The sequence below is a fragment of the Eumetopias jubatus genome, unplaced genomic scaffold, assembly GCF_037043125.1.
Source record: "Eumetopias jubatus isolate StellerSeaLion01/CBP00866 unplaced genomic scaffold, mEumJub1_p1.0 scaffold_10, whole genome shotgun sequence".
In the NCBI taxonomy this organism is placed as follows: domain Eukaryota; kingdom Metazoa; phylum Chordata; class Mammalia; order Carnivora; family Otariidae; genus Eumetopias; species Eumetopias jubatus.
The window spans coordinates 44,414,183-44,438,428 of NW_028274816.1; the positions used below are offsets into that span (position 1 = coordinate 44,414,183).

At 52.4% G+C, this 24,246-nt stretch overlaps 1 protein-coding gene and 1 long non-coding RNA gene across 3 annotated transcripts in view; both read right to left on the bottom strand.

Moving 5' to 3' along the window:
• Positions 1-1,793, bottom strand: part of LOC114224468 (uncharacterized) — a 41,509-nt gene extending 39,716 nt beyond the window's left edge. The window contains exon 1 of the long non-coding RNA XR_003612378.2: positions 1,555-1,793. This is a non-coding gene — a long non-coding RNA (uncharacterized LOC114224468). The remainder of the gene's footprint in view (positions 1-1,554) is intronic.
• A 1,729-nt stretch (positions 1,794-3,522) lies between these two features.
• The window catches only part of TSHZ3 (teashirt zinc finger homeobox 3), a 75,217-nt gene continuing 54,493 nt past the window's right edge, over positions 3,523-24,246 (bottom strand). Inside the window, exon 2 of one of the 2 annotated variants that reach the window (XR_003612377.2) lies at positions 3,523-3,626. Coding sequence is in view for 1 of the 2 variants with exons in the window: in XM_028123698.2 (XP_027979499.1) it covers positions 8,467-11,675 (3,209 nt within the window). In the remaining variant the exon portion in view is untranslated. Of the gene's footprint in view, positions 3,627-6,891; positions 11,676-24,246 lie in introns of those variants that run through there. The other variant, XM_028123698.2, reaches the window with a different exon arrangement.

The following is a 24,246-nucleotide window of genomic DNA, read 5'->3' on the forward strand; positions in this document are numbered from 1 at the left end:
TCTGCCATCTGCTCCCAGAGCCTTCAGGGAGCCCTTGCCCCAGGCCCCCTTCTGCTGCCCCACCCAGTCCAAACCCTGTCTCTCCATGGTAGGGGGAGGGAGGGGCTGGCTTTCCCGGGGACGCCTCACATCTCCGCCTTAAGGCTATGTAGGTGAACGGGTCCATCTCTTGTACAGCCTTGAGGGACCCCCACCCGCACCCCTGGATCAGATTCCTGCAGGGGTGGGGCTGGAGGGAGTCTAGAGAGCAGAGAAAGCAGCCCAGACCCCCAAGCACATTGTCGTTTATGATTGTTTTTTCCAGGTTATGTGCGGCCTTGTTGATCACGTGAATATTGACAACCTCTGAGAAGGCTATAATAAGAAGCTGGAGAAAGCATTTGAAGGCAGATTCCATCTGTTCAATGGTCAGCCCTCGAGGAGTGCAGAGAAGACAGAGGAGGGGGCTGCTTTCATATGCTCGCCCTCCCCTTCCCCACCCCTCAGGCCTGGGCCCACCCCGTGGCTCGGTTACCGCCCCCCCGCGCCGGGAGAATCTGGGGTGTCGGGCAGCCCGTGATGAAGCTGCAGACCCCTGGGTCCAGACACCCAGTCCCTGACTGAAATGCACCGGCCCCAGGTCAAACTCCTTCCAGAACCACAGCCCCTCTGGCGGTAAGGGATTGAGTGGAGGGAGAGGCAAGCAACTGGGTTTATGCTCAGCCTGCCTTTCTAGTGTTTCTGCAAAACAGGAGCCTGGCTGACTTTCCTGAGAGCGACAGTGGGCCCGGGGAAGGCGGCACCTTACACATAGTTCCCACAGCAACCCCAGCCAGCCTCCCTCCCCGGATGGCGGGGGTGAAAACCACGTGGGAGAAGGTCTTTGCTTCTTTGGGGGTGTCCAAACAGGAGGATGCCCTCTTATCTCAGCTGGGGACCTCGAGCCACATCCCTGGCTCCGGAGGTGGCCAATCCCAGCAACTGCATCCGCATGCCACTTCACCACAGAGAGGGGACAGCCGCGTGGACCTGGGTTGGACAGGCACAGCGCCTCGGGCCTGGGGCTCGGCCTTCCCCCAGGAGGGGGCCAAGGGCTGTGGACGGGCCGGGCTGGGCGAGCACCGCGCCACATGCGTCCCCAGCCCAGCCACACCGCCTCGACCGCTGCCTCGCAGGTCCCCTCGCCAATGGGCAAGCCTCCCTTCTCTCCCCCCGGCCACATCGACTTCCTTCTGAGGGCTGTCACTGCAGCCCTTCAAACCCTTTTGACTGGGTTGGAGCACATCACACTGTCACCAACTCAGTTTTCATTAGGCGGCTGCTTCTCTGTTAGCCTAGCCAAGCAGAAGAACTCAAACACATGCACAAATTAAATCGACATCCAAACTCCACCAATATACAAAGCAATTTAAATGATATTCATTAGAGCGATGACAAGCCCTGATGAGGCTTTCAGGAGCTGGGTCCTTCAGCTTTTGCCGACTCGGTTTCATGGTCACTGAGGCGGAACTCCCGAGACTGTACCTCCATTTTTTTTTTTAAGCTAAGAAAATGACTCCTTCCTGACACACCTACCTCATTCTCTCTCTTCTCTCTCTCTCTTCGTCCCCGCTCTGTCGCCGTTTGGCGGGCCCTGGCTTCCGGACTCAGGTATCGTCCTGAATCGGGGAGCCACATAAAGGAAAAAAGCAGCCAGTCTGACTTCTTTTTTCCATAAATGCTCCAATTAAAACAGATTTCAGTTTCTCGTAATTTCATTTCACTTGGCCTGGGAGATCTCTAACTCACAATTATGACGGTCGTAAATGTGTCCCTGGAATCCTGAGGTGGGGAAAAAAAAAAAAGTAATGGAAGTGAGATGTTGAAACGCAATAATTTTTAAAACGTAACCCCCCCTCCAAATTTAAAAAGTCGTTTCCAAAGTCCTATTTATATATTTTAATTTTTAAAGAGAGAGCAGGATGGACCCCCGCTCCCCCACCCCCGCTGCGGCTACCTGGGACTAGAGCAGAGGAGCTGGGTTCCCGGCAGGGTCATGGGACTCGGGATCCTCATGCATGGGGGCTAGGAGCCAGGCCAGCCTCCCAGCCACGTCTGAGTCCCCAAGCCCCAGAGAAGGATTCAAGTCCACTTGGGCAAAGAAAGCAGCTCAAGGACTGCGGGATTACTCGCCAGCTAAGGGCAGAGCAAGGTCACGACCGCATCCATCGGATCTCTGGGCTTCGGAGTTTGCAGCCCAGATAATATCCACAGCAGGGGGAATGATCAGCAACTTCATACACTGATGCCTGCACTTCTGTTTATAATTTTATGCTCAAGGTTAAGTATGTGTGTCCTTGGCTTTGATCAGAGATATTAGCACGTGAGAATGTTGCCTGTGCCCATATTGGCAAAGGAAGGATTCTTAGAAATACCCAGGACTGGAAGCACACTTTCATCTTCAAGCCATGAGCTCTTTCCTACTTGGGAAAAACAGCACTGTCCAAACCAACTTTCTGTGAGGACGGGAACGTTCCATATCTGGGCTGCCCCCCCGCCCCCGCCAAAGTGTAACCACTAGCCATATGTGGCTACTGAGTGCTTGGAATGTGGTTGGTATGACTGAAGAACTCAGTTTTTCATTGTATTCAACTTAAATTTGAGTAGTCACACGTGGCTGGTGGCCCCTGTATTGCACAGCATGGGTTAGACAGTAAATAACAGTGTATCCTAACTCCTGAGTAGCTAATTGTGGACGTTAATCTCTGGAAAGAGGTCACCTTGCTTATCATCATTATCATCAGGAATGATTTATTAAGAATATATTAGTGCATGACATTATACAAAGGTGGTGGAGAAGCAATTCCTCTGATTTTCTATCATTGGGATTTAATTTTGAAAACACCTGGCTCTTTGGACCAGGGGTAGGGCCCGGGACCCCGAATGCGGAGCCTCAAGAAGCCACTAACTTTGCCGATGTCCAGAGCTTTGGCCTGACTGAGTCACCATCTGTCTGTCCGGACATCACGGACCGTCAGGCCACAGACCAACAATTTGGCACATCCATTGTCTTGGCAGGGCAGGGAACACGGTCCCAAATCACAGGTGCTTCGGGATGCCCTTGGAACTGTCAAAGCCCACCCAGGACATGGTTTGCTTGCCTTTTAAATCGTCCTGGGGGTGGCCTCCTGGCAAATCCTCGGGGAGAGAAAAATGGTACCTCTAAGTCCAGCAGCATCTCCCTCCGGCTTGCAGAAACCCAATGGAGTGCAAGGAAGATCAAGCACGTCCCTGGAAACAAAACCCTGTGTTGGACTGCTCCTCCGCACTGACACGGGGGTCCAGCCCTCGGCTGCCACAACGTTGCCACACCACGCACGCGAAGGTGGGGCTTGTCGGAAAGGAGCTTTTCTTCCCAGAAGCTTTATGCTGAGAGACAGAGCTGAAGCCTTCCCCAAAGGAGTGAGATTGTTCCCGAAGCTAACTATAGCATATTTTGCAAAGGCCAGCGCGCCCTGGAATTGCGTGGGCACACAGGCACGAGTACCTTTTCCGTGGCTCCCGAGGTTAGCTGCAGGCTGAAAGGCATCGACTGGCACGGGGTCCCACGGGAAATGCATTTTCAGGTTTCCTTTTGCCAAAGATTACACGTGCTTACTAATAAATCCCTAGGGAGAAAAAAGGTTAGTGTTTCTATTACCAAAAGAATAACTATCTGGCAGAGTAAAAATGGTAATTTCTCCATTAGCTAAAAGGATAATAGCTATTATTTTAAAGTTAAAGTATTTATTATTAAAGAGTGGCGCTGGGGTTTGTGTGTTTTCATTTTTATGATTGCTTCCTATAATACAAAGCGTATTGTTTTTGTGCTAAATAGTCAACAGAATAAAATGCCATTGCAATTTTCCAATTTCAAAAGAACTTCACAGATGAATTTGAAAAAATCAAATCATTTAATTTTTTTTTCTTTCTTTCCTATTCGATAGTTAGAAATCTCTGGAGACAACAGTTTTAACACCGGATTTGCGAAATGCAGCCTTGCTTCCCCTCGGCTCCTGTCCTTCTCCACTGTCAGGGTTCTGCTCTCAAGAAGGCGCTCAGCTCTCCCCAGCACTGGGAATAGGTAACAGGGCCCCTTTCCTCTGCAGTATTTTTTGGTCACCAGGCCTTGTGGCATGGTCGGCGGTCAGGGGTTGGGGGCAGGATAGTCGACCTAGCTGGAGTGGTCTGAACTTGAGAAAAGGAATCAGGGCCACAGCCCTGAATTCTGCTGGGGAGGTTCACACTTCCACCTGAGCAGAACACCCTGGGGAGAGGTGCCTCTTTGGTGGCTATCAATATATATATATATATATTTTTTTTTTTCCTTTTGCAGAATGAAAATAGAACGGAGATGCCAGGGAGATCTGGGTCCTCATCATAACCAACCCTCTCTAACTATGTACGATTTTGGTTAATTATAGAATTCTTGCTGCCTAAAACTTAAAGATACATCACTGATATTTTTGCTAAATGTTGACTGCAGCGAATAGCTAAGATGTGGCATATTGATTTCTTGTTGTGAAGTGAGCTGTTCAAGCTCCATTTAAGATTTTCATCTTGCATGTAGCCCTGAGCACATCATAGCACCATAAATTAGTTAAATTGCACATTTATCACAAATGTTATTTTAAGATACTGTGTAAATGTGATGGCTGGAAGATATACAGTAGGACTGCAACAAGCCTGGGCTTGGGCGGGGTGAGGTCGGGGTCACCTACACACCTGTGATTAAAACCTCCCTCACTTGGCACCGTCCCTCCTCCTCTCAGGGCCCGTTTAAAGACCCGACTGGGAGGCCCCGTCCCTTCCCATACTCTCGTTCTCTACCAGCACCAACCACAGGAGAACCAGCGCACAACTACGGGAGATTCAGCATGCCGCTTTAGATCTCCCCGTTTTACCTCCAGACAATCGGGGTCATTCTGGGCTGGGAATGGAAGGCTCTTCCGAGCAGTGGTCCGCTCTCTGGCCATGAGAGGGTGCGGTGACCTCCAGAGTAAATGGCCCTATGTTTCCAAATGGGGTGAGGCCCTGGCCAGCCATACTCACCTCCTCCCAGGATGCACGGTCTGGGGGACTGTCCCTAGGCCAAATTAGGTTTGTGTTCATGACTAGGGTCTTCAACTCCCCAGCTAACTGTGTTTCCTCCCGAGGTAACACTAATTCCTGGGCCCCGTTCCTGCGAGCATCCTTTCCTGGTGCCGAGCTCCAGGTGCCCAACGGGCGAGATCACCTGGTACCCACCTTGGCTCTAAATCCTCACTTCCACACCCAAAGTGAAAAGTCCTGAAGATAATCCTGGGGTGGGGTGAGGACGAGATGGGCAGAGTATCGGGTTCTTCTCCCAAACTGTAAAGTGTTGGGGGGGGGCAGGCACCCTCACTTGCACAAATCCTATCTCCCTTCAAGCCACATGGGCCTGGTGGTGATGGAAGTGTTGTCAGTTTAATCTGTTAGACGCAGGACTTTGGATTCTAATAAACCGATGCTATATTTAACCTGTGAAAAATTCAAGAGTGGAAATCTGGGCTCCAGGATGTGAAGATGCGGGAGGCACGGGAGGGAGGGTGCTGTCCCCTGAGCCGGGTTCCATGAGGAACCGGTCCCCCACCCCCGCCCCCGGGAGGAATGCATTGTGTGCCATACTCCTCCCAGGTAAAGGCCCACGGGGCACACCACTACTCACAGAGGGACCAGGCCCACGGAGGAGCTGGGGAAGGAGCCAGGCCCGCCTCCCAGAAGGGAAAGCCCGCTGCGCCCCGCCTGCAGACGCAGCACAATTGTGTGGCTTAGATCACCAGGCTCGAGCAGAGCCAGCTCGGCGCTCCCGATTTGCCAAAAACCCGTCTGAAACTCTAGTGAGGGTCTCTCTAAAAACTCGCAGAGACATGGATTGCTGAGAGAAAAGTAGAGCAGACAGAAATTTGGGACTTGTCTTGACAAAAGGGGCGGGGATGAAACGGGAAGAAATGTAGGCGTGTTGCCGAACATCTCTGAAAGGGTTTAATTTAAATTTTTAATAAAAGAGTATTTTTTTTTAAGTTGAGGTGTTTTATGTATTACGTGGATGTAATACATCTCTCATTTGTATAATTCTAGGTTAGGAGCTCTGATTCTGCATAACTGCGAGAGTAGTTTGAATGTAGTAATAAAGGTATTTTACAATTTTACATGATGTTCCCAGCGTTTTGTTGGCATGATTTGCCAGGGCTAATAAAAGCTTGTGATTATCATATAAATGCTCTCCCCACTCCTCCCGTGTATGGGTTCAGTCCCACCCACCCCCGACTCCCCACCGCCACCCTGCACCTCGTTATCTGGGCACAGCAGAGAGCAAGTTCTGGTCCCAGAGTCCACCTTCCCGGCATGGCTCTGTTTCCTGCTCTGTGAAAAGCCCGAATCCACAGGAAGGAACCGCCCAGCACCGAGTCTGAGTCTTCCCCACACCTGCCTCCTGCAGGGCTCAGGGCCCTGACTCCTCACGCACTTCCCGGAGGGAGACCAAAGCCCCGGCCCCCAAGCACGCAGGTCGCCAGGGGTGTGACCCGAAGCTCCGCTCCCGAATAAGTTTCTAACACCGCCTTCGCAGAGAGAAGCTAACCTCACGCGAAAGTCTTCCTTTCTCTAACGTTCTCTTCTCAGGGAAAATTCTGTCCACGCAGGCTCTGAAAAGAGGGCTCCCTGCTCTCCAGACGCCAAAGTTCACTAAAACTCCCCTGATTTACGGGCAGCTTCCGACTGCCAGCACCTGGCAGACACAGCAACCGACTCAGTCATAAACAGATCGCATACAATTTAATTTTAATGTGCTCGTTAGTCGTAGCACATTTCAGACAGAATTGTGAACGCAACACAAAATTATAGCAAAAAGACAATTTTAATGCTGCCGTAGAAAAAAGGGTTATATGAAGAGTCACATAATGGTGGTTCATTGTCAACAACAAAACAGGGCACAGAGTATGTTACAGTGTCTGTGCTGTTTACATGCCAATATTTTATACATAGGTTCTCATATGGTGTCAGCTGTCAGTTACTTCTGCAAATTAACTGCCAAAAATGGAGAAGAACAGAATCACTTGGAGAGCCGGTAACCACGGGTTACCTTTCATAAGCCTAAAGATAAAGCTGCAGTGTGGGATCTTGGGAGAATAATTAGGAAGAACAAAACAGAAAGTTACCAATCGAAATAAAAAGGCATCCTACAGTATGGAATAGCAACCAAGAGGGCTTATAAATAAGTGAAAGACGTTGTATCACAGAATGCCTCGTGACTTTTAAGCAAAGTATTACAGTACAAACATTTTAAAGGCTTTATCAATGCTTAGGAGATACAGTACGACTTCTTTTTGTTGCTGTTGCTCTTTTTTATTCCTTTTCAAATAGACTTAACCCTTTGAGCACTGAGTTTATTTTGCGCGTTCTTTGACTTCTAATAAATACCTTTAAAAATCATGTGCAAAATAGTTATGATGCCCGCCATGGATGTCTGTTTCCTGGCCTCATGTATTCAGACTGCTCAAAACAAATGATAATATGATGCTAATAAATATGTATAATTTAAACATGAACCTCTATCAATATAGATGTACTGTATAGCAAAACAAACAATCATACTTTGCTTTCAGATAATGTTTCTGTATACTTTATAAATGCTATCTGTGGTATCTTCTGTATAATTTACAATGTTTGCATGTAAAAAAAAAAAACCCATAGACCTTAAAAAAAAAAAGAAAAGAAAAAAGAAATATACACTATACATAGGCACAGCTTATGCCCAGAGCATAGCAGGTACATAAAACACTGTTGCTGTAAATGCAGGAAAAAAGGTCATTTAAACCACAATCACATTTTTCATAAGAGAGTTTGAAATCTATACAATATATACATCTATGTTTCAATGTGAAAATAATATTCTTTTAAATTTCAAGGCGTGTTATACCCCTGCAGACCTGCATAAATGGAGGTTCATATTATTAATTTTAACTAAGCTGGTAAGGAGTTTAAAAAACAGAGCTTCATACATTATTATTATTTTATTTTATTTTTTAACCAAATTAATGCAAAAGTGCTTCAAAGTACTCAGAGGGCTAAAGATGAAAGGGTGAGAAATGCCAGCACACTCGAGCCGCGTGGAAAAAGTGTGCCCGATTTCGTTATAAATGCTTAATTAAACTGTCTGTTAATGCATGCAGCTTGAAGCATCGGGGGGATGCTCACAACTAAATCCCATTTACACAAAGTTCCAAACACTTAACCACTGCGTTTTAACCTTCATATTTTACCAGTAACAACAGCTGATTATGCACCTCTATTAAACACTGTACAGTTCTACAAAACAGTCCAGCCCAGAGTGATTCTCCGCAGTTAAAATAAGAACATGTGCCAAGAACAAGACAGAGGGGCCTTAAGGTGCCTGCAACAGTTTCCCTCAAAGCAAATTACAGTCATTTTAATCGAAAGCGAATGCTACTGCTTCTCTAACTCAGAAACGTACAGAAGGTGGTCTTCTGGGGACTTCCCGTGTGTTTTGCTAAGGTGAAGTTTAACCGCATGCTTGCTCGCAAAGGTCCGATTGCAAAGTTTGCACTGGTAGGAGGTCCCCAGGTCCTCCTCAGGGGAGGACGTCACCAACTTTTCTGAGGGCGACTTGGTTTGTGCTATCTGATTATTAATCTGTTCGGTGGACAGTTTGGACAAGTCCCGTAGCCGGAAGCCCAGGTGTGACTCGAGGTGACTGATGTACGTGGAAGGAGTCCTGATTTGTGACGCACAGTCATTGCAAAAGAACACGGGGTGGCCGGTGTCCAAGTTTTTGAGGAACTTTGTTCCACCTGTCCTTCGCAGCTGGTACTTCACGTTGGCCAGCCAGTGGCTGATGGTGGTCATGGAGAGCCCGGTGAACCTCGAGATGTGCATGCGCTCTTGGGGGCTCAGGTCTGACATGATGTACTTCCCCTCGGAGGTCTGCCGGAGGCTGGCGGCAAACTGGGCCTGGAGGATCAGCAGGTGCTGGGGGTTCCAGTTTGACTGGCGGCCCTTCCTTTTCTGTGCGGGCGTCGCCTCCTCAGCCTCCTCCAGCGTGGCCCCGTCAATGTCAGACTTCTCAGAGATGCTGGAAGGAGTGGAGGACTTTGACGTGTGGCTCTCTGTCAAGTTCTTCAGCATATCGGATATATCTGACAAAGCATTCTCGCGTAACGGTGAGTTTGACATGAATGATACGACGGCAGATGTCTTCGCCGTTGTCATGGTGGATGAGGAGGTTGCCGGGGATGTGGACGTGGGTGACAAAAGCACTGAACCCAAAGAGCAGCCCTTGTCACTCTTCCCTTTCGTCAAGTCGATGGGCTGGTCGTTGTTGACGTGGTAGAAATAGCGGTCGAGGTGGTCCGCCTTCTTGGACTGCAGGGGCGGCGGGGTGGCCACGGCCGCCTTCTCGGCCAGGCTATTGCTCATCTTGAAAAGCATGCTCATGGGGTCGAGGGCAGGCAGGGAGGGCTTGGCGGCCTTGCCCAGGTGAATGTTCATGACCGACTGGAGGGCGCTCAGAGGGTTCACGAAAGGCTGTTCAGGCGGGTGGTCAGTGATGATGGCTGTGCTACTGTTCAGGCCACTGCTCATGGGCTTCACCAGCTCCTTGCCATTCTCCACCGGCTCGGCCGGGGGGCTCCCCTCCTTGCACCCGTCCCGCTGGGGGCTGGGGCTGCCCTCCTGGCTCTTGAAGCCCCCGTCGCTGGATGCCTCCATCTTGACGGGCTCACTGATGTCGCTGCTGCACGGGGACGGGGTGGCCCGCTTGGGGGGAGACAGCTTGCCCTCAGGCTCCTTCAGCTTCTCCTCCACTTTGGCCACTTTCTCCGTGACTTTCTTCACCAGCTCCTCCATGGCGTGAAAGTTGGTCTTGGGCATGGGCGAGGTCTGGCTGCTGGGCGGGGAGACCAGGGTCGGGTTTTTCGTGGGAGACCCAATCTCACTGTTGCCAAACATGGGTTTCAGGGGCGTGCTCTTCCCCGAGGAGCCCAGGGACAGCTTCATCATGTTGGGGAGCTGGTAGGCGGCGTGGATGCTGGGGTAGCCCCCCCAGCTCGGGGTGCCATTCTGGGCCTTGTTGATGGCGGACGTCACTGTGTTTTCCAGGGACTTGAGGATATCCAGGCCCCCCTTGGGGCTCTCCTCGAGGTCGTTCTCCGTCAAGTAGTGGTACTTGGAAGAGATGTCATACTTCTCCTCTTCCTCGCCGGGCTTCTCCTTCTCCTTGGGCTTCTCGTCGGGGGCTGCCTTCTCCTTGTCGACTTCCTTCTTGACCTCCACGCTCAGCTTCGGCGAGACGCTCGCAGGGGTGTGGGCAGGGGACGCGAAGGTGGTGGCGGCCAGGGGCACGGACTGCACCTTCTCGTCCAGCAGGGTGGTGATGGTGGGCGTGACGGGCGTCTCCATGAGGGGCTTGCCCTTCTTCATGGCTGAGTTGGTGACCTTGATGAAGTGGCCGGTGACCATCATGTGGGCGGTGAGTTCCTGCAGCGTGTCATGGGAGCTGCCGCACTCCATGCACTTCAGGATCTGGGACTTGCGGGCTTCAAAGTGCCAGGCGTAGCTGGCCCCATTCTGGTGGCCGTACCGGTTATTGGGCGTGATGTAGGGGTTGGAGTTCTTCTGAAGCACGTCGTTGGTCTCCGCCATCGCGGCCTTGGGGGTCCCGCCGGCGGAATCCGGGGAGCTGGGCAGCTCCAGCTCCAGCGAAGCCTTCTTCCGCGCGGCGGCGGGAAGGATTTTGGCTGCCACGGGCGTGACGGGTTCCTTCAGAGGCACTTTTTGGTAGTGTTTTGTTTTGATCATGTGGACACTCAGGTCCTGCAGGGACTCGAACGAGTGGCCGCAGTACATGCACTTCAGCACCTTCTGGGCGTCCTCCTTGCCCTCCATCTCCAGCAGGGAGCGCTTGCGGGGCTTGGACCAGCGCTTGGGGTTGTTGTTGTCCGTCTCGTGGTTGTCGTCACGGTAGTGCCCCGTCTCGTTCATGTGCACGGTCAGCTCCACCAGCGTGTCGTAGGCGGCGCTGCAGTCCTTGCAGCGGAACTTGCTGGCACCCGTGAAGATGGAGCCGTAGAGCTTGCTGCTCTGCCGATACAGCTGCACGGTGCTGAAGAGGCTGGGCTCGGGCAGCGCGCGGCCCTGGGGCACCTGCTGCAGCGTCCTGGCCACGGCGCTCTGGTGCCAGTCGAAGCTGCCGCTGCTGCTGCTGCTGCTGGTGCTGCTGCTGCTGCTGCCGCCACCATTGTTCTTCTCGGACGAGGGCGGGTGCAGGCTGACGTGCAGGCTGGACCAGTAGGAATTGGACAGGAAGTTGTTGTACACGGCCTTCATCTGCTCCAGGCTGTCCGACACGGCCGTGTCCTCCAGGGCGGCCACCGCCTCCTTGCTCTCCTCCTCGTTCTTGACGGAGCCGCTCTCGAAGTCGGCCATGCGGTCACTGGTCTCGCTGAGGTGGGACTCGCTGTCCATCTCGTGGCTGGAGAACTCGGCCGCTGGGGAGCTCTGGTAGCTGGGGCAGGCCTTGCTGAGCTCCTTCTCGGGGCACACGTACTTGGCCGAGGGCTCCCCATCTGCCACGCTCTCCTCGGGGTCTAGGTCTTCTTCCACCAGGGCGGCAGCCTTTAGCTCATCGGAAACATAGGCTGCCGTGAGAGCGGGCGGGAGAGCGGGACAGGAAGGACCGAGACGGGGACAGGGAGGGAAAGGGAGAAAGAGAGGGAGGAAGGAAGGAAGGAAGGAAGGAAGGAAGGAAGGAAGAAAAAAAGGAAGGAATGAAGAAGGAAGGAAGGAAGGAAGGAAGGAAAGAAGGAAGGAAGGAAGAAGGAAGGAAGGAACGAAGGAAGGAAGGAAGGAACGAAGGAAGGAAGGAAGGAAGGAAGGAAAGAACAAAAAAAGGAAGGAACGAAGAAGGAAGGAAGGAATTAAGGAAGGAATGAAGGAAGGAAAGAAGGAACAAGGGAACGAAGAAAGGAACAAATGAAAGAAGGGAAAAAAAAAGAAAAAAGAAAGCATTAGTTAAGTGCTGAGCTTACCTAGGATATCTTCTCGAATCTCAGGAAAACGCCGCAAAGTCGACGGGCACGTGTATTTGTAAAATTAAATAGTTAAAATGTGGTGTTTCTTTGGAGCAAAAAAAAAAAAAATCTGCTCTTCAAACATAATTTGCCACCTTATTCTTCTCAAGGGGCAACAGCTTGAAATTAAAACTAAATTTGAAATTAATGAAGCACATTCTGGAGGTGGCATTCATTTCTAAAGTAATAAATTACTTGTATCAACCTCAGAGACAGCAGTTCCTGTCTGTCAATTAATATGTCTTATGCTTCTCCTACCCCTAATGCATTTCTTAACAGACAGATTCACAATTTAAATTAAGCAAGCATTTTTTACTCATTACATTTTTGAGGCTCAATCTTTAATAAATATAAAGTACGAAAACATCAATAAAATTTTTACGAAGTAAAAAGAAAGTACATCAATTGCAATAAATTGAAAACAAGGTTCTGTGGATTCTTCCTTCCTTCCTTCCTTCCTTCTTTCTTTCTTTCTTTTTCTTTCTTTCTTTCTTTCTTCTTTCTTTCTTCTGGAAAAGCAGGTCTCATAAAAGCTTACAGTAAGTTTTGCTGCCAGAGGATAGGCATTGGTCTGTTCCAGATGGGAGAGGAGACCCTGACCCAGCCCTGGCCCCGTCCTCCATGTGTACACTCAGCCGCTTTCTCAGCCACCTGCACACATACCATCCATGCAGAATTATGTCAGAACAAGTTCAGGAAAATTGGTATGCGGTGCTCATTCCTGCTGTATAAATATATACAAGACCTTCCAGTGGACCTTACAAATGTCAAAGTGTTTGCTCTTTAGACTACTTTGTCAATATTTACTCAGCATAAGCTTCATGGGCATCCAACAGGGATCTTGTCTTTCTGGAAGCAGTGTAACTGGGGATGTAAATCCAGTGTGCACTTCCTGGGCAGGTGGAGGGCAGGGCTAAGCAGCTCTGGGTTCGAGAACAGGCACATCCAGAGAAGCAAAGCCAGGAGAACATTCGTGTTAATGGGAATAAAGTTTTTGTGGGGAATTTTTTTGTGTGGTTTTTTTTTTTTTTTTTTTCATTTCTTTGCATCCAGTGACTTAGGTTGCCCCTTACCAGACCTTGCCTAGTTGGGCTGGCCTTGTGAACAACCAGGCATGGCCGGCCTTGTGGTGAGCAGCAATTTTAAGGCAGACAAAGGGGAAAAAAGGGACCACTTCCAGCCAGCTTCTCAACATGCCTGCGTCAGAAGGCCCCTGGCTGAGTGCTTTTGGTGGCCGGGATGGCTGCAGCACGAACGGTCTCGCGGACCCAAACAGAACCAAACCCCAGACAAACTCTCAGAAAAGAAAAGGAAGCTTCATTTGTAGAATTTCCTTCCACAGTTTTAAAGACTTGCCTCCTACCAATTTGACACCAGGAAAAAAAAAAAAAAAAGTGAAATGACTCAAACAAATAAGATTCCCTGGAAGACACACAGACTTTTCCCTTCCCTTGCTCTTCCATGCTGGTCGAGTGTGATTTTCTCCCATTCCTAAATCCCCCTTCGAGCGCCAAGAATTCTAAGCTGAGACAAGAGTAGCAACCCAACACTGAGGTGAGTGGAGCTGGTGCCCCAGGGACACACATGTGTGTGGGCCACCGCCGCAGGGATACGCCAACAGCAAAGCGAGGGGTTGGGTGTTTGGGCCACGGAAGGCCCTTTACAAGCGGGCCAAGGAGAGGGCCCCGCTCAGGTCAGCTGATGTATGAGGTACTGGGGTGGGCCTCCGGTTTGAGGCCGTGCACTTGGAACACTGTGCTGACCAGGGGAGGCTCTTCTGCGGGCCAGGGTGGCTAAGGCGAATGCCTTGCTTGGAAAAGGAAAAGGAAAAGAAAAAAAGAAAGACCTCCGTCTCTCCTGACAGCCTTCCTCAGCCAGCAGTGCATCCTGGAAGGTGGCTCTCAAACTTCAACAGGGCTAGGGGCGCCTGGGTGGCTCAGCTGGTTAAGCGACTGTCTTCGGCTCAGATCATGATCCTGGAGTCCTGGGATCGAGTCCCGCATTGGGCTCCCTGCTAAGCAGGGAGTCTGCTTCTCCCTCTGACCTTCCCCCCTCTTATGTACTCTCTCTCTCTCATTCTCTCTCTCAAATAAATAAATAAAATCTTAAAAAAAAAAAAAAAAACTTCAACAGGGCTGGCAGGTCTGGAAGGAGGGTAGCCTGGAGGGGGCCGCGTAGAGGGACCAAGAGTCAGTTTGCCTGCAAGTGCCCCGGTGTTAGCAGGGAAGTCTTGCATCCCGAGAATCTTCTCAGACCCGGGCAAACCCAGGCAGCCGGTCGCTCTAGCCAGGGATGCACAGCATGAGCTGGTCAGAGTGTCCGGGGCGGGTCTGCATTTCTCTCGGAAAGGAGCTAGAGCAAGGCGATCGGAGTTTAACCAGACACAGCCCACCATCTGCAGAGATGCCCCAGGTGCCCGGATGTATAATGTACCCATCCAAGGGCCTCCATTCTGAACATGGAAGGGAGGAGAAAACCACACGGCCTACATCCCTCCAGCTGAGATGCAAGGAAAAGCCTGGCCCCGTGGAAACAGAGCCCCTTCTCCCCTTTGAGCCACAGCCTGAAAAGTGAAACCACACTCTGGGAACTTTGCTCTCATTATGGCTCCCACAGAAGTAAGTCTGCAAGAGGCCACGATCCAGAAATGGCCCAGCTGAAGCAGCTATGGGAGGATGCCGGGCAGCCAGAAGAAGCTGGGGTCAAGGGCAGACACAGACAAGCCCACTATGGCATGGCATGCAGACCACCAGCTAAGAAAAAAATCTAGTGGCTCTGCCCGGCCACCTCCCACCCAGGAGCACGGGGCACCCCGGGGAAGCCTCAGCACAGTGCAGGGTGTGCATGGACCGTCTGGAGCACCCCGACAGGCACCTCACTGATCTGACCAGCTCCTGCCCCACATGGGGCCCCTTGGTGCCCTCCAATATGCTGTAAATCACCCAGCCCGATCAGAATGCCACCAGTCTGATGACTGAAGAGGAAATTAATATTGAAAGAAAAGTAAGGCCAACCTCCCTGGTGGGAACAGAATCCTGCTCTGAGGAAAATTAAAAAGCTTCGGTGCTGAGAGGTGTTGGGTCCTGGGGAGACCTGGCATCACACCACACACCACCCCTGGCCTCGTCACGGTTTCTGAGGCTGCAGGTAAGCACACTTGCACACGGCTGTGATAGGGATGTCGTCACCTATACACACACACACACACACACACACACACACACACACACCCCGCTGCTTCCTTTCCAGACCCGGCGGGGAGGACTATCTCCTTAGGCTGAGCCTCAGACTTCTGCCCGTTTTCTGCCCGTCGGTCCTTCCCTCCACGTTAGAAGAAAGGCCAGAGCATGAATCATTCTGCTACGTCTCGCAATCATGGCACTCCTCCAAGAGTATCATGGCCACTCTCGTCACTAAACGTGGTGAGGGAGGGGCCGAGGAGCCCGGAGCACTGGCACACGGGGTTAAGAGAAGGAAAGGTGCATTCGCTCCACAAATTTGAACTGAGGACCCACGCACGCCCGGAGAGGTGGTGCATGCTGAACCCTATATGGCGCGTCCTTCCTCTAGGCCTCAGTTTCCCCCTCCGTGTGAGACAGGGCATTGGATCAGTTGGCTCCTCCCCTGTCCCCTTCCTTACTTTATGGCTTTCCCGAGAAAGGGGTAAACTGAGGTAGAAACACGCTCACTTCTCCAAGCACGGGCTCCTTGTGAACGCTCAGCCGAGGCATTTCTCAGTCCTTTCTTCTCCGGACTAAGGAGCAAAATCCCCGGTCTCCTAGACACTGGGACAGTTAATGCCCTGGTCAGGCAAGGAGGGGAGGGGAAACTGGGTGTCTCCAGTCAGAGGGGATAGTGGGACATCAACTGGGGGGCAGGTAGGCTGGGTGAGAAGCTGGTCTCTGTCCCCACCACACTGGCCTTCAGGGGCCTCTCCTCCCTAAGGGCCAATGGCGGACACCATCCACTAGCCCGACCTGACAGTGAGCCATGCGGAGCCTCAGGGAACTTGGCCACTGTGACCAGTTAGGTGAGTTCCTTGCTGCTATTTAACGTTCTGTATGTTCTCATCTGAATTCTCCGAGGCAAGGACCCTGGTCCACATTGCCCCAGCTTTGCACGTAGTAGGTGAGGCACAGGTACTCACCACCTCCTTTGGAAAGAGAGTAGTTGGAGGTCAAATCCAGCAGCAAGAGGCTTGCTACCAGCCTTTGTCACAGGATCTGCCCCTCCTCCTGTTCCCTGGGCAGCCAGCAGCACTGGCCCTCTCCTCAGTGAGCCCCCGCTCCAGCCCCTCCCATCTATTCTCCATGAAAAGCCACCCGATCCTCATGTCCTTACTGACCAGCAGGCCAGTCAGGTTAACCCCCACACCAAACCTGCAACAAACAGCCTCGGTGACTTCCCATCTGGCTTGGAAGAAAGCTCAAATTCCTCAAAGCAACCCCGAAGTCCTCCCCTGTCTTGGCCCTGCTTCCTCCCCAGCCCAGCAGCTTCTAGAATGTGCCAAGAGGCCTCTCACCATCCAGTGTGCACTGCTACCTCCTTGTGTGCATCTACACCAAGGCAGATGCACACAAGAGTAAGGTGAGCCAGTGCACCCCTCCCCAGGGCACGGGTGAGAGGTAACGTCCGGGGACTTCTCTGACCCCAGCTTTCACTCCCTTAGCATCCTCTCCCTTCTTGTTACAAGGCACACCACTGGAATCACCTGCTTATAGCCAGACGTTCCAGGATGCTCGAACAGACTGTCAGCTTCATGTGGTCGGCAGCCCCCACCTCCCAGGGTCTGCTGCAAACTTAACCGTCTGGCACGCAGAAGCCACTCAACATATATCCATGGAATGAGTGAATGAATGAATGAATGAATGAACACCATGGATGACTTCTTCAAACCTCCTAACAGTTGCCCAAACATCTACATGGATCCAGACTCCGGCCAGTCCCAGAGCACAGCAGATGTGCCAGGGTCTGATCCAAATTCCCTCCTGGACCAGTTCCCTCTGTGTGTGACTACCTCATGGGGAAGCGCCTCTGGGAAGGACAGACAGGATGTCAGCCCCCACTCTGAAGAGAAAGAAGGAGGCACGGCTGATGGTGGTCTCCCTGCCCTGGAGCCACCCAGATGGTGCCCGCACCCAAATATCGCTCTCCAGGAATGCATTATCATGGTTCTTCGCTCTTGAACAAGTGAAACTGAAACTTTTGCTGCCGGCTCCGGTAGTGGGGGTGGGAGACTCTCATTCAAACCAAGTCAACAGCTGCAAAGACTCAAAGACACACGCGGGAGTGGAGGCCAGCGAGAGAGCGAGGGGCGGAAGGGGGCCTCGTGTTTCATTTTTCCCCAAGTGGCCCAGTGGAAAAAATTCCTCTCCAAGAGGTGAGCTCTTCCAGATCTGCTACCACTGCTTCCCCACTATCTCTCCCCGCAATGAAAAGCAAGCGCTTAAAGCAGCAACACGGCAATCCATCTCTCCATAGCTCAAGGCCAAGGGCATATTTGGGGGCAGGTGAATGAACTGCAGAACTGCATTGAGGCAGAACCAAAGGGGACTCTAGGGTAGAGACGCATGTTCATGCAACACCAAAGCTGTCAGAATTACGAGAGCTCCCTGCAAACTCCCATAGCCGGGTACCCCTGGAATGTCAAGGATGAAAACCAATGGTCGAGCCTAATACGAGCTTGTCTATGAACCATTTTCCCATTCATTGCATTTGACCCTCTCCATGGTCCCGGCAGGTGGACTGCACAATTCCTCGTCTACGCTGGAGGAAGCTGGAGTTCCGACAAGTTAGATGGGACACTCCCAAGCCCTCGGCTGCGACTCCACGGGAGTCAGTGCAGGTTTCAAGGGGATTTGACTCCATTCCTGGGGGAACCACACAGAAGGTGTGGAGCATGGGCCGTGCTCCCAGGACATGGAGCAGCCTGCCACCTCACAGCCTTCCCTGGCTTCCCAATACCAGGGATTCCATGCCTGCCCCTCCAGGAGGGTCCTGAGTGCTCCCACCTCCTGAGACGTAGCCACGGGGACGAAGGACATGTCCAAGGGGCTGATGGACGTGTCCAAGGAGTGAAAAGCCAGACCATCGTGTAATCAGGTTGGGAGGTAGCCGCTCTCTCATTAATATTTACTGTCGTCATTAACTAAACTCAACCACTAGGTAAAAAGAAATTAATACATTTGATATAAATATAAAACAGTAAGCTGGAGCATAATGGAACTCATTTCTGGGCAAGTGGGAATTCCCTTCATCACACCGTTGGGAATCTCTCTCAAAAAGGAGGAGATGAAGGAGTTGAAGTGTCCCTCTGGGTCTGTGCTCTCCAGCCATGGGGGCTGGGGGCACGGCAGGGGTGCAGGGGGCACTGGCAGGCCGGGAGGCAGGAGGGAGAAGGCATGGCTGCACCCTGCTCTCAGAGGCAATGTCACAGTAAACTGTCCTGCCGATCTACACTTTTCCTGGGCCGCAAGGAAGGTTCGGAGGTAAGACCTCTGTTTTCAAATTCCCAAGACTCCTGGGAAAGGGGTTTTGCTTGCGAAAGCGTCCTCAGATTCCCTTCCTGCCCCCTCCTAGTAAAGGAGGCCAGAGGAGTGCCTCCTGTGGGCCCTGTAATCCCGTCATTCAACCTGGGCCTGGGCTGGACAGAGGGGAGCGGACGCAGGGGGAGGAGAGACCCTGTCCAAGTCCGGAGTCCTGTGTTGAGAAGGGTGAGGAGGGGGAGATGCGGAGGAGCAGAGAGGGGAGAACACCAGGAGAAAGACGGGGGAAGGGGAGAAGAATCCACCAGGAATGGGGCTTGGGGGAGACACAGACAGACAAACAGAAACAGAGAGAGACACAGGGAGAGACACAGAGGTGAGAGGAAGGGACAGAGGCCCCTGAGGGAGTGGGAGGCGGCCAAGGAGGAGAAGAAAACTAGTGACGGACACCTGAGGAGAGACTGGCAGAAGAGATTACTCCAGCAGCGAGGGCGGAGGATGGTGAGTGCTGAGAGGGCCTGAGCTGGGAGTCCTGGGGCAGGGCTGGGGCGGACAGAGGCCCGGGAGCTGCCGTGGGTCAGTTCTAGGGCTGGAGGCTCAGGCCAGTCTCAGCCTCCCCTGAGCACTCAGATTTTCAAAGGACGCAAGGTCTTTTGTTTTTGTTTTTGTTTTGTTTTTTAAGAACAAATTAACCAGCTGAGGAGGTGACCAAGAAGTTAACTGCTCATCTGACCCTGGTGAGCAGAGCATGTGGAAGGCCCGCTTCTGCCCCAGAGCTGGCGTCCTGCCTGGCCTGGACGTGCTGGGAGGAGCAGGCCCCGGAGGCCGGGCCTCCGAAAACCCGCAGGGTTCCCTCTCAGGCCCTCGTGCACAGGACCATCTCTGAGACTCGGAACTGCCCAGGTGGCAGGCCTGAACCTGGACGGTGTGTGAAGAAGGCTGCAGGCTCAGGAACCCGGCCCTCCTGACCCCTTCCAGGGCGGCTGTGCAGCTGCCCTCACAGCCAAGGCCTCTCTCCCTGTTCCATACATCGAATTCAAGTTCAGTTTCACGAAACCCAAAGCCCTAGCCCCCTGGTGAGGTGCTGAGTCCTCTCCTTGTGTTAGGATATGCCTAGACCCAGAAACACATAGGGTCACCACGGGGTGTTGGGGTGGTCTCGGCCACCTCTGAAGCCCCCCTCCCCCGACACCTGGGCCCAGGACAAAGCAGACTCGCCGTCATGACAGGGGACCACTGGGAAGCCCCGCCCCCGGGGAGAGCGGTCACTTGGGAGACGGCCTGCTGATTTTGTTGGCGGTCCTGCGCTGCGTGTTTTCCTGTTACAGTGAGGGACGTCACAGACAGCGAGACCCTGGGCCTTGGCTCCTGCTCTGCCGCGTGCTGTTCCTGTGACCTTGAGGTTCTTCCCCGGGCATGGTGGGGGAGAAGGTGGGGAGCGGTTCCTGCCACACCCACCTCCCAGGTGTTTGTGAAGAAGCAAGGTCTCCCTAAGGAGTGAGGGGGGGCATCAAGGCTATTCCAGGCGAAAGGGACTCTGCATTTAGAAGGAGGGTCCCACTGTCAAATAAATAAATAAAATCTTAAAAAAAAAAAAAAAAAGGAGGGCCCCAGAGACCTGCAGGAACCACCCAGGGGCCTGCACCCGGGGGTGTGGGGTTCCGGTCCGACCTCTGGGCTGAGTCCTGCTCTTGCAAATGCAGGCTTCCTAGCTGATGGTCTCCCAGATCCCCAGATCTGCAGGCTGTCTTTTGGGAAAGGGGGGCAATGGGGGGCCAGCAGAGCCCTGCTAGGTAAGCGCTCCCCATGTGGCACAGGCTCTGCTCCTCCTCCCTCTGGCCACCTTGTGGGCTGTGGAGAAGGAAGAAAGCCAGAGAGAAAGGAGAAGAAGAAGGGAGAGAAATAAAGAGAAGGGAAGGAGGCAGAGGAAGGAAGAGATATCAGATGAGCGTGCCCAAAACTAAAAAATCTCTGACCTAGCATGCCCGCTCCCCCCGCCAGGCCTGGGTCATCCTCAGGACTTCTGGGAAGGAAGCAGGCAGGGGCGGCCCCAAGCCTGGCTCACCCCACAGCTCTGCCCACTTCCACCTGACTCCAGATTCCCAGGCTCCCAGATCCGTGGGCGCGACGCTTAGACCAGACGCCCTTCACTCGGCGCCCGCACCAGCAGCTACCTCCGGCCCCCAGCCACCTTCTCCCGGCGTGGCCCAGCCCCACATCACGTCAGCTTCTGCCCTGAGCCGCCTTCCTCTTTACGGGGAAAGAGCTCAACCTCCCCAGAAAACCTCCCCTAAGTCTCCCTCTGTTCGAAACACAACTAGAAAATCCACTGACCCATATTACACAAGAATTTCTGCTCTGCAAAAGGAAGCCCACAAAGTGCCCGGACCCTGTGCCCTCAGGGTTATTTTTACACAGATCTGTCTTCTGCGAGTGCAGCCGTGTCTGCAGCAAGTACCCCGTCTGGTGCCACTGGATTTGGGGCTGTGAGTTACCCCCAGATGTTCCGGGGTCCCACAAAACGGGCTGCCGGGAGCCTGGAGGGTGAGGGACAGGGACAGGCAGGGTGCCCAGGCTTGGGCTGGCAATGACAGAACACTTTCACCCTCAGGGAGCTCCCAGCACCCTCATACCCAGGCCTCCCAAGAAGGGAAAACGCAGAATAAGAGTGCCTCCTGCTGCCTGCTGCCTGGGAGGGGGGCTCAAAGGAGCAGCCCTGATGTGGGCCTTGCTTTCTGCACCCAGAGAGGAGGAGACAGCGGGAGGAAGTGAGTGATGGGGGTTGGGGGAAGCTTATCCAAATGTGCTGGGTAATCCCAAGGTGATGAGACGGAGCTGTGGGCCTCTGTTAGGGCACTAACTAGGCAACAGAGAGAGAAGATTGATTCCAGGGAGGAAGGACGCGTGGCTTGGTACCCAGGAGGTCACAATCCAGCAGAGAACATGAGGTTTCTCCAGCCATCCACCTGGGCACCCAGTATCACAAGGTATCACTCAAACCATCTGCAGTGATGGAGGTCACAAGGCTCTGGGGACAAGGAGACATGGCACTCGTGGATGGCACTGGGCAGACCCAGAGGCCCTGCAGGCATCCCTGCCGGGCCCTGGGGCTTCTCGGGAACCAGGATAATCCCCCAAAGGGCTCAAGCTAGGCCAGGGGAATGAGGAGTGCATGGCCGGGCTCTGGGGGAAGGAAATGGTGGCTGAAGAGACAGTGGTCAGGAGTCCTGGCCGCGTTGGGATGACAACCTCCCCTAGATTGATTGCTCTTCCCACTAGCAAGGTCAGGAATATTAATTTTGTACAAGTTAATTTGATGTAATGTGCAAGATGAACGCTTGTTCAGTTGGGTATCACTGTGCTAATAAAGCCGCGATACTCTCTTGCCAAGAAAAGCATGGCATTAGCTGATTGGTGCATAACGTCGGTGTGAATCAGGCAACGTCACCCTTCAAGCGGAACCAGGGTGGCCAGGAGCTTCACAGGCTGCTGCTGATTCTTTAGGAGGCCAATGACAGCGAGGTCCCGGGGACACCTCCCAGCTGCTGAGAACCCCAGCATCTTCTGAAGCCTGAACACCCAGACCAAGGCCTATCCCTATAGATGTGGCAGGGGGGGCCTCCCGAAGCCACACATGGTGCTCCCGCCCCAGGGTAAGAAACACTGCAGAGGCTTCTCTCTGTGGATTCTTGTTGCAAGGAGAGCCTCATTCAGCCATCTTAGCAGCCCTTCTCAATAACCTCCCTCCCCTTCCCGAGACCTTCCCCTGTGGGAGATGCGGGTCAGACAACAAGGAGGCCAGGAAGTTGGGGGCTCCCCAAGATCAGCAAGGAAAGCGAGCTCCCTCGGCTCTAAGGTCGCGCTCCCCCAGTTGCTTCTGGGGGGATATGCCCTACTACAGTCTGGGCACCCACCCTGTTGCAAGGAAAAACAAATGGATCAAAGACACAGGTTCAAAGCAATTGCCTCAGACAACAAAAAGTAAATAAATACTCAGTTTGGGGACCCTGGGAGTCCCCTCTGTCCTCGGCTTAAAGCACACTTCAAAGAAAAATCCTCTCACTTTGGTAGAATTTCAGACAGCAGCAAATAGGGCTTGGGTGAATTATTAGGGGCAAGGGACGTGCTCAGACTTCTCACATGGCACACATGAGCAATGGTCAGTTTTGCTAATGGCTAAGAAGAATCATGACTTACACACCTTCAGCTCTGGAGCATGGGATCTCCTGGAGGTCGGACATAGTGATCCTCACAGGATAGCTTGTGGTTCTCAATGAGGCAGCTACCAAACCAAGGAGAACTCTTGCCTATATGCTCACTCAGTGATCTCAAAACCTGGGGAAACCACAGTTGAGAATAGGGCAGTAGGTTAAGGAAATTTTAGGTAGTCCTTATGATGGGCTTCTTCAAAGTGGGCTATAATGTACAACTTAAATTCTTGCTGGGCCTTATTGGCTGTTCTTCATGGCACCAAAAGATCTGTATCCAGGAAGAGGGTAAATGGATGGCTTCCATGAAAGAGGAATGAAGACTTACATGGAAGAGTAGACAACAGATTCATGCAACCGATCTATCCACCCACCATCCACCCATGCACCCATCCACCTATCTGTCCACCCATCCATCTACCTGTCCATCCACCCATCCATCCATCCACCCATCCATCCATCTGTCCATCCACCCATCCATCCATCTGTCCATCCAGCCGTCCATCCAGCCATGCATCCATCCATCCATCCATCCATCCATCCATTCACCCATCCATCCATCCATCTCTCCAAAAACTCACCTGGTCATCCAACATGTATATAAGTACCTACATACTCTAGATGCTTTAATTTAGGACTAAGAAGTTGTCGAAATAAATAATCAGAGTTACAGGTTTTACTTTAATTTGGTCAAGATGGCCTTGGTTACATAGATCACAGGACATTAGAAGATCATACACCCTCAGAAACTTCTTTCATAATTCAAAGTCCAACAGAACCAAGCTACATTTTACCTTCCAAGTTTATCTTCCACTGCCAACCTGTCCTCGGATACACAAGCCACCCTTCCCTTATGATGTTCCTTTGCCCTTCCTTGGTCTACACGTTTCTTTCACTTTGTGTAACATGCTCCATCTTTTCATATCCTCCTCCCGGCCCTCCAAGACCCTGCTCATTCCACTTTTCTCAGGAAGCCCCTTCGCACTCGTCCCTCTGAAAGCGACCTCTTTAATCTCAGTGATGACACCACGGGTGGAAAAGTCCTCTCTAAACTCTAACTTCTAGAGAAATATAAGGAACAATTATTAGCATAATTACTTGGACCAAGTCTCTGCTGGCGTTATGCCACGTAGCTTTTACAATGGCTAACTGTGGGCATACGTCTTCTCCATGCACACTGCAGAGGCAGGGACCCAGCATTCCTCACCTGTGCCCCCTTCACACAACCTGGAGGGTCAACACTCTTACAAACTCCTGGTCAAATTCACAGCCTTGGGAGCTGCTTAGCCGAAGAACTTCCACACACCAAGTGGCAGACGTTCCCGCCAGCTCCCTTCCCACCGTCAAATGCAGGGCAGAGCAGCCCCGAGAGCCTTCTGACCTCTCCCACATCTCTTCAGTCTCCTCGCTCCCATTTCACAGAACGGACACACCATGCAGAGTCAA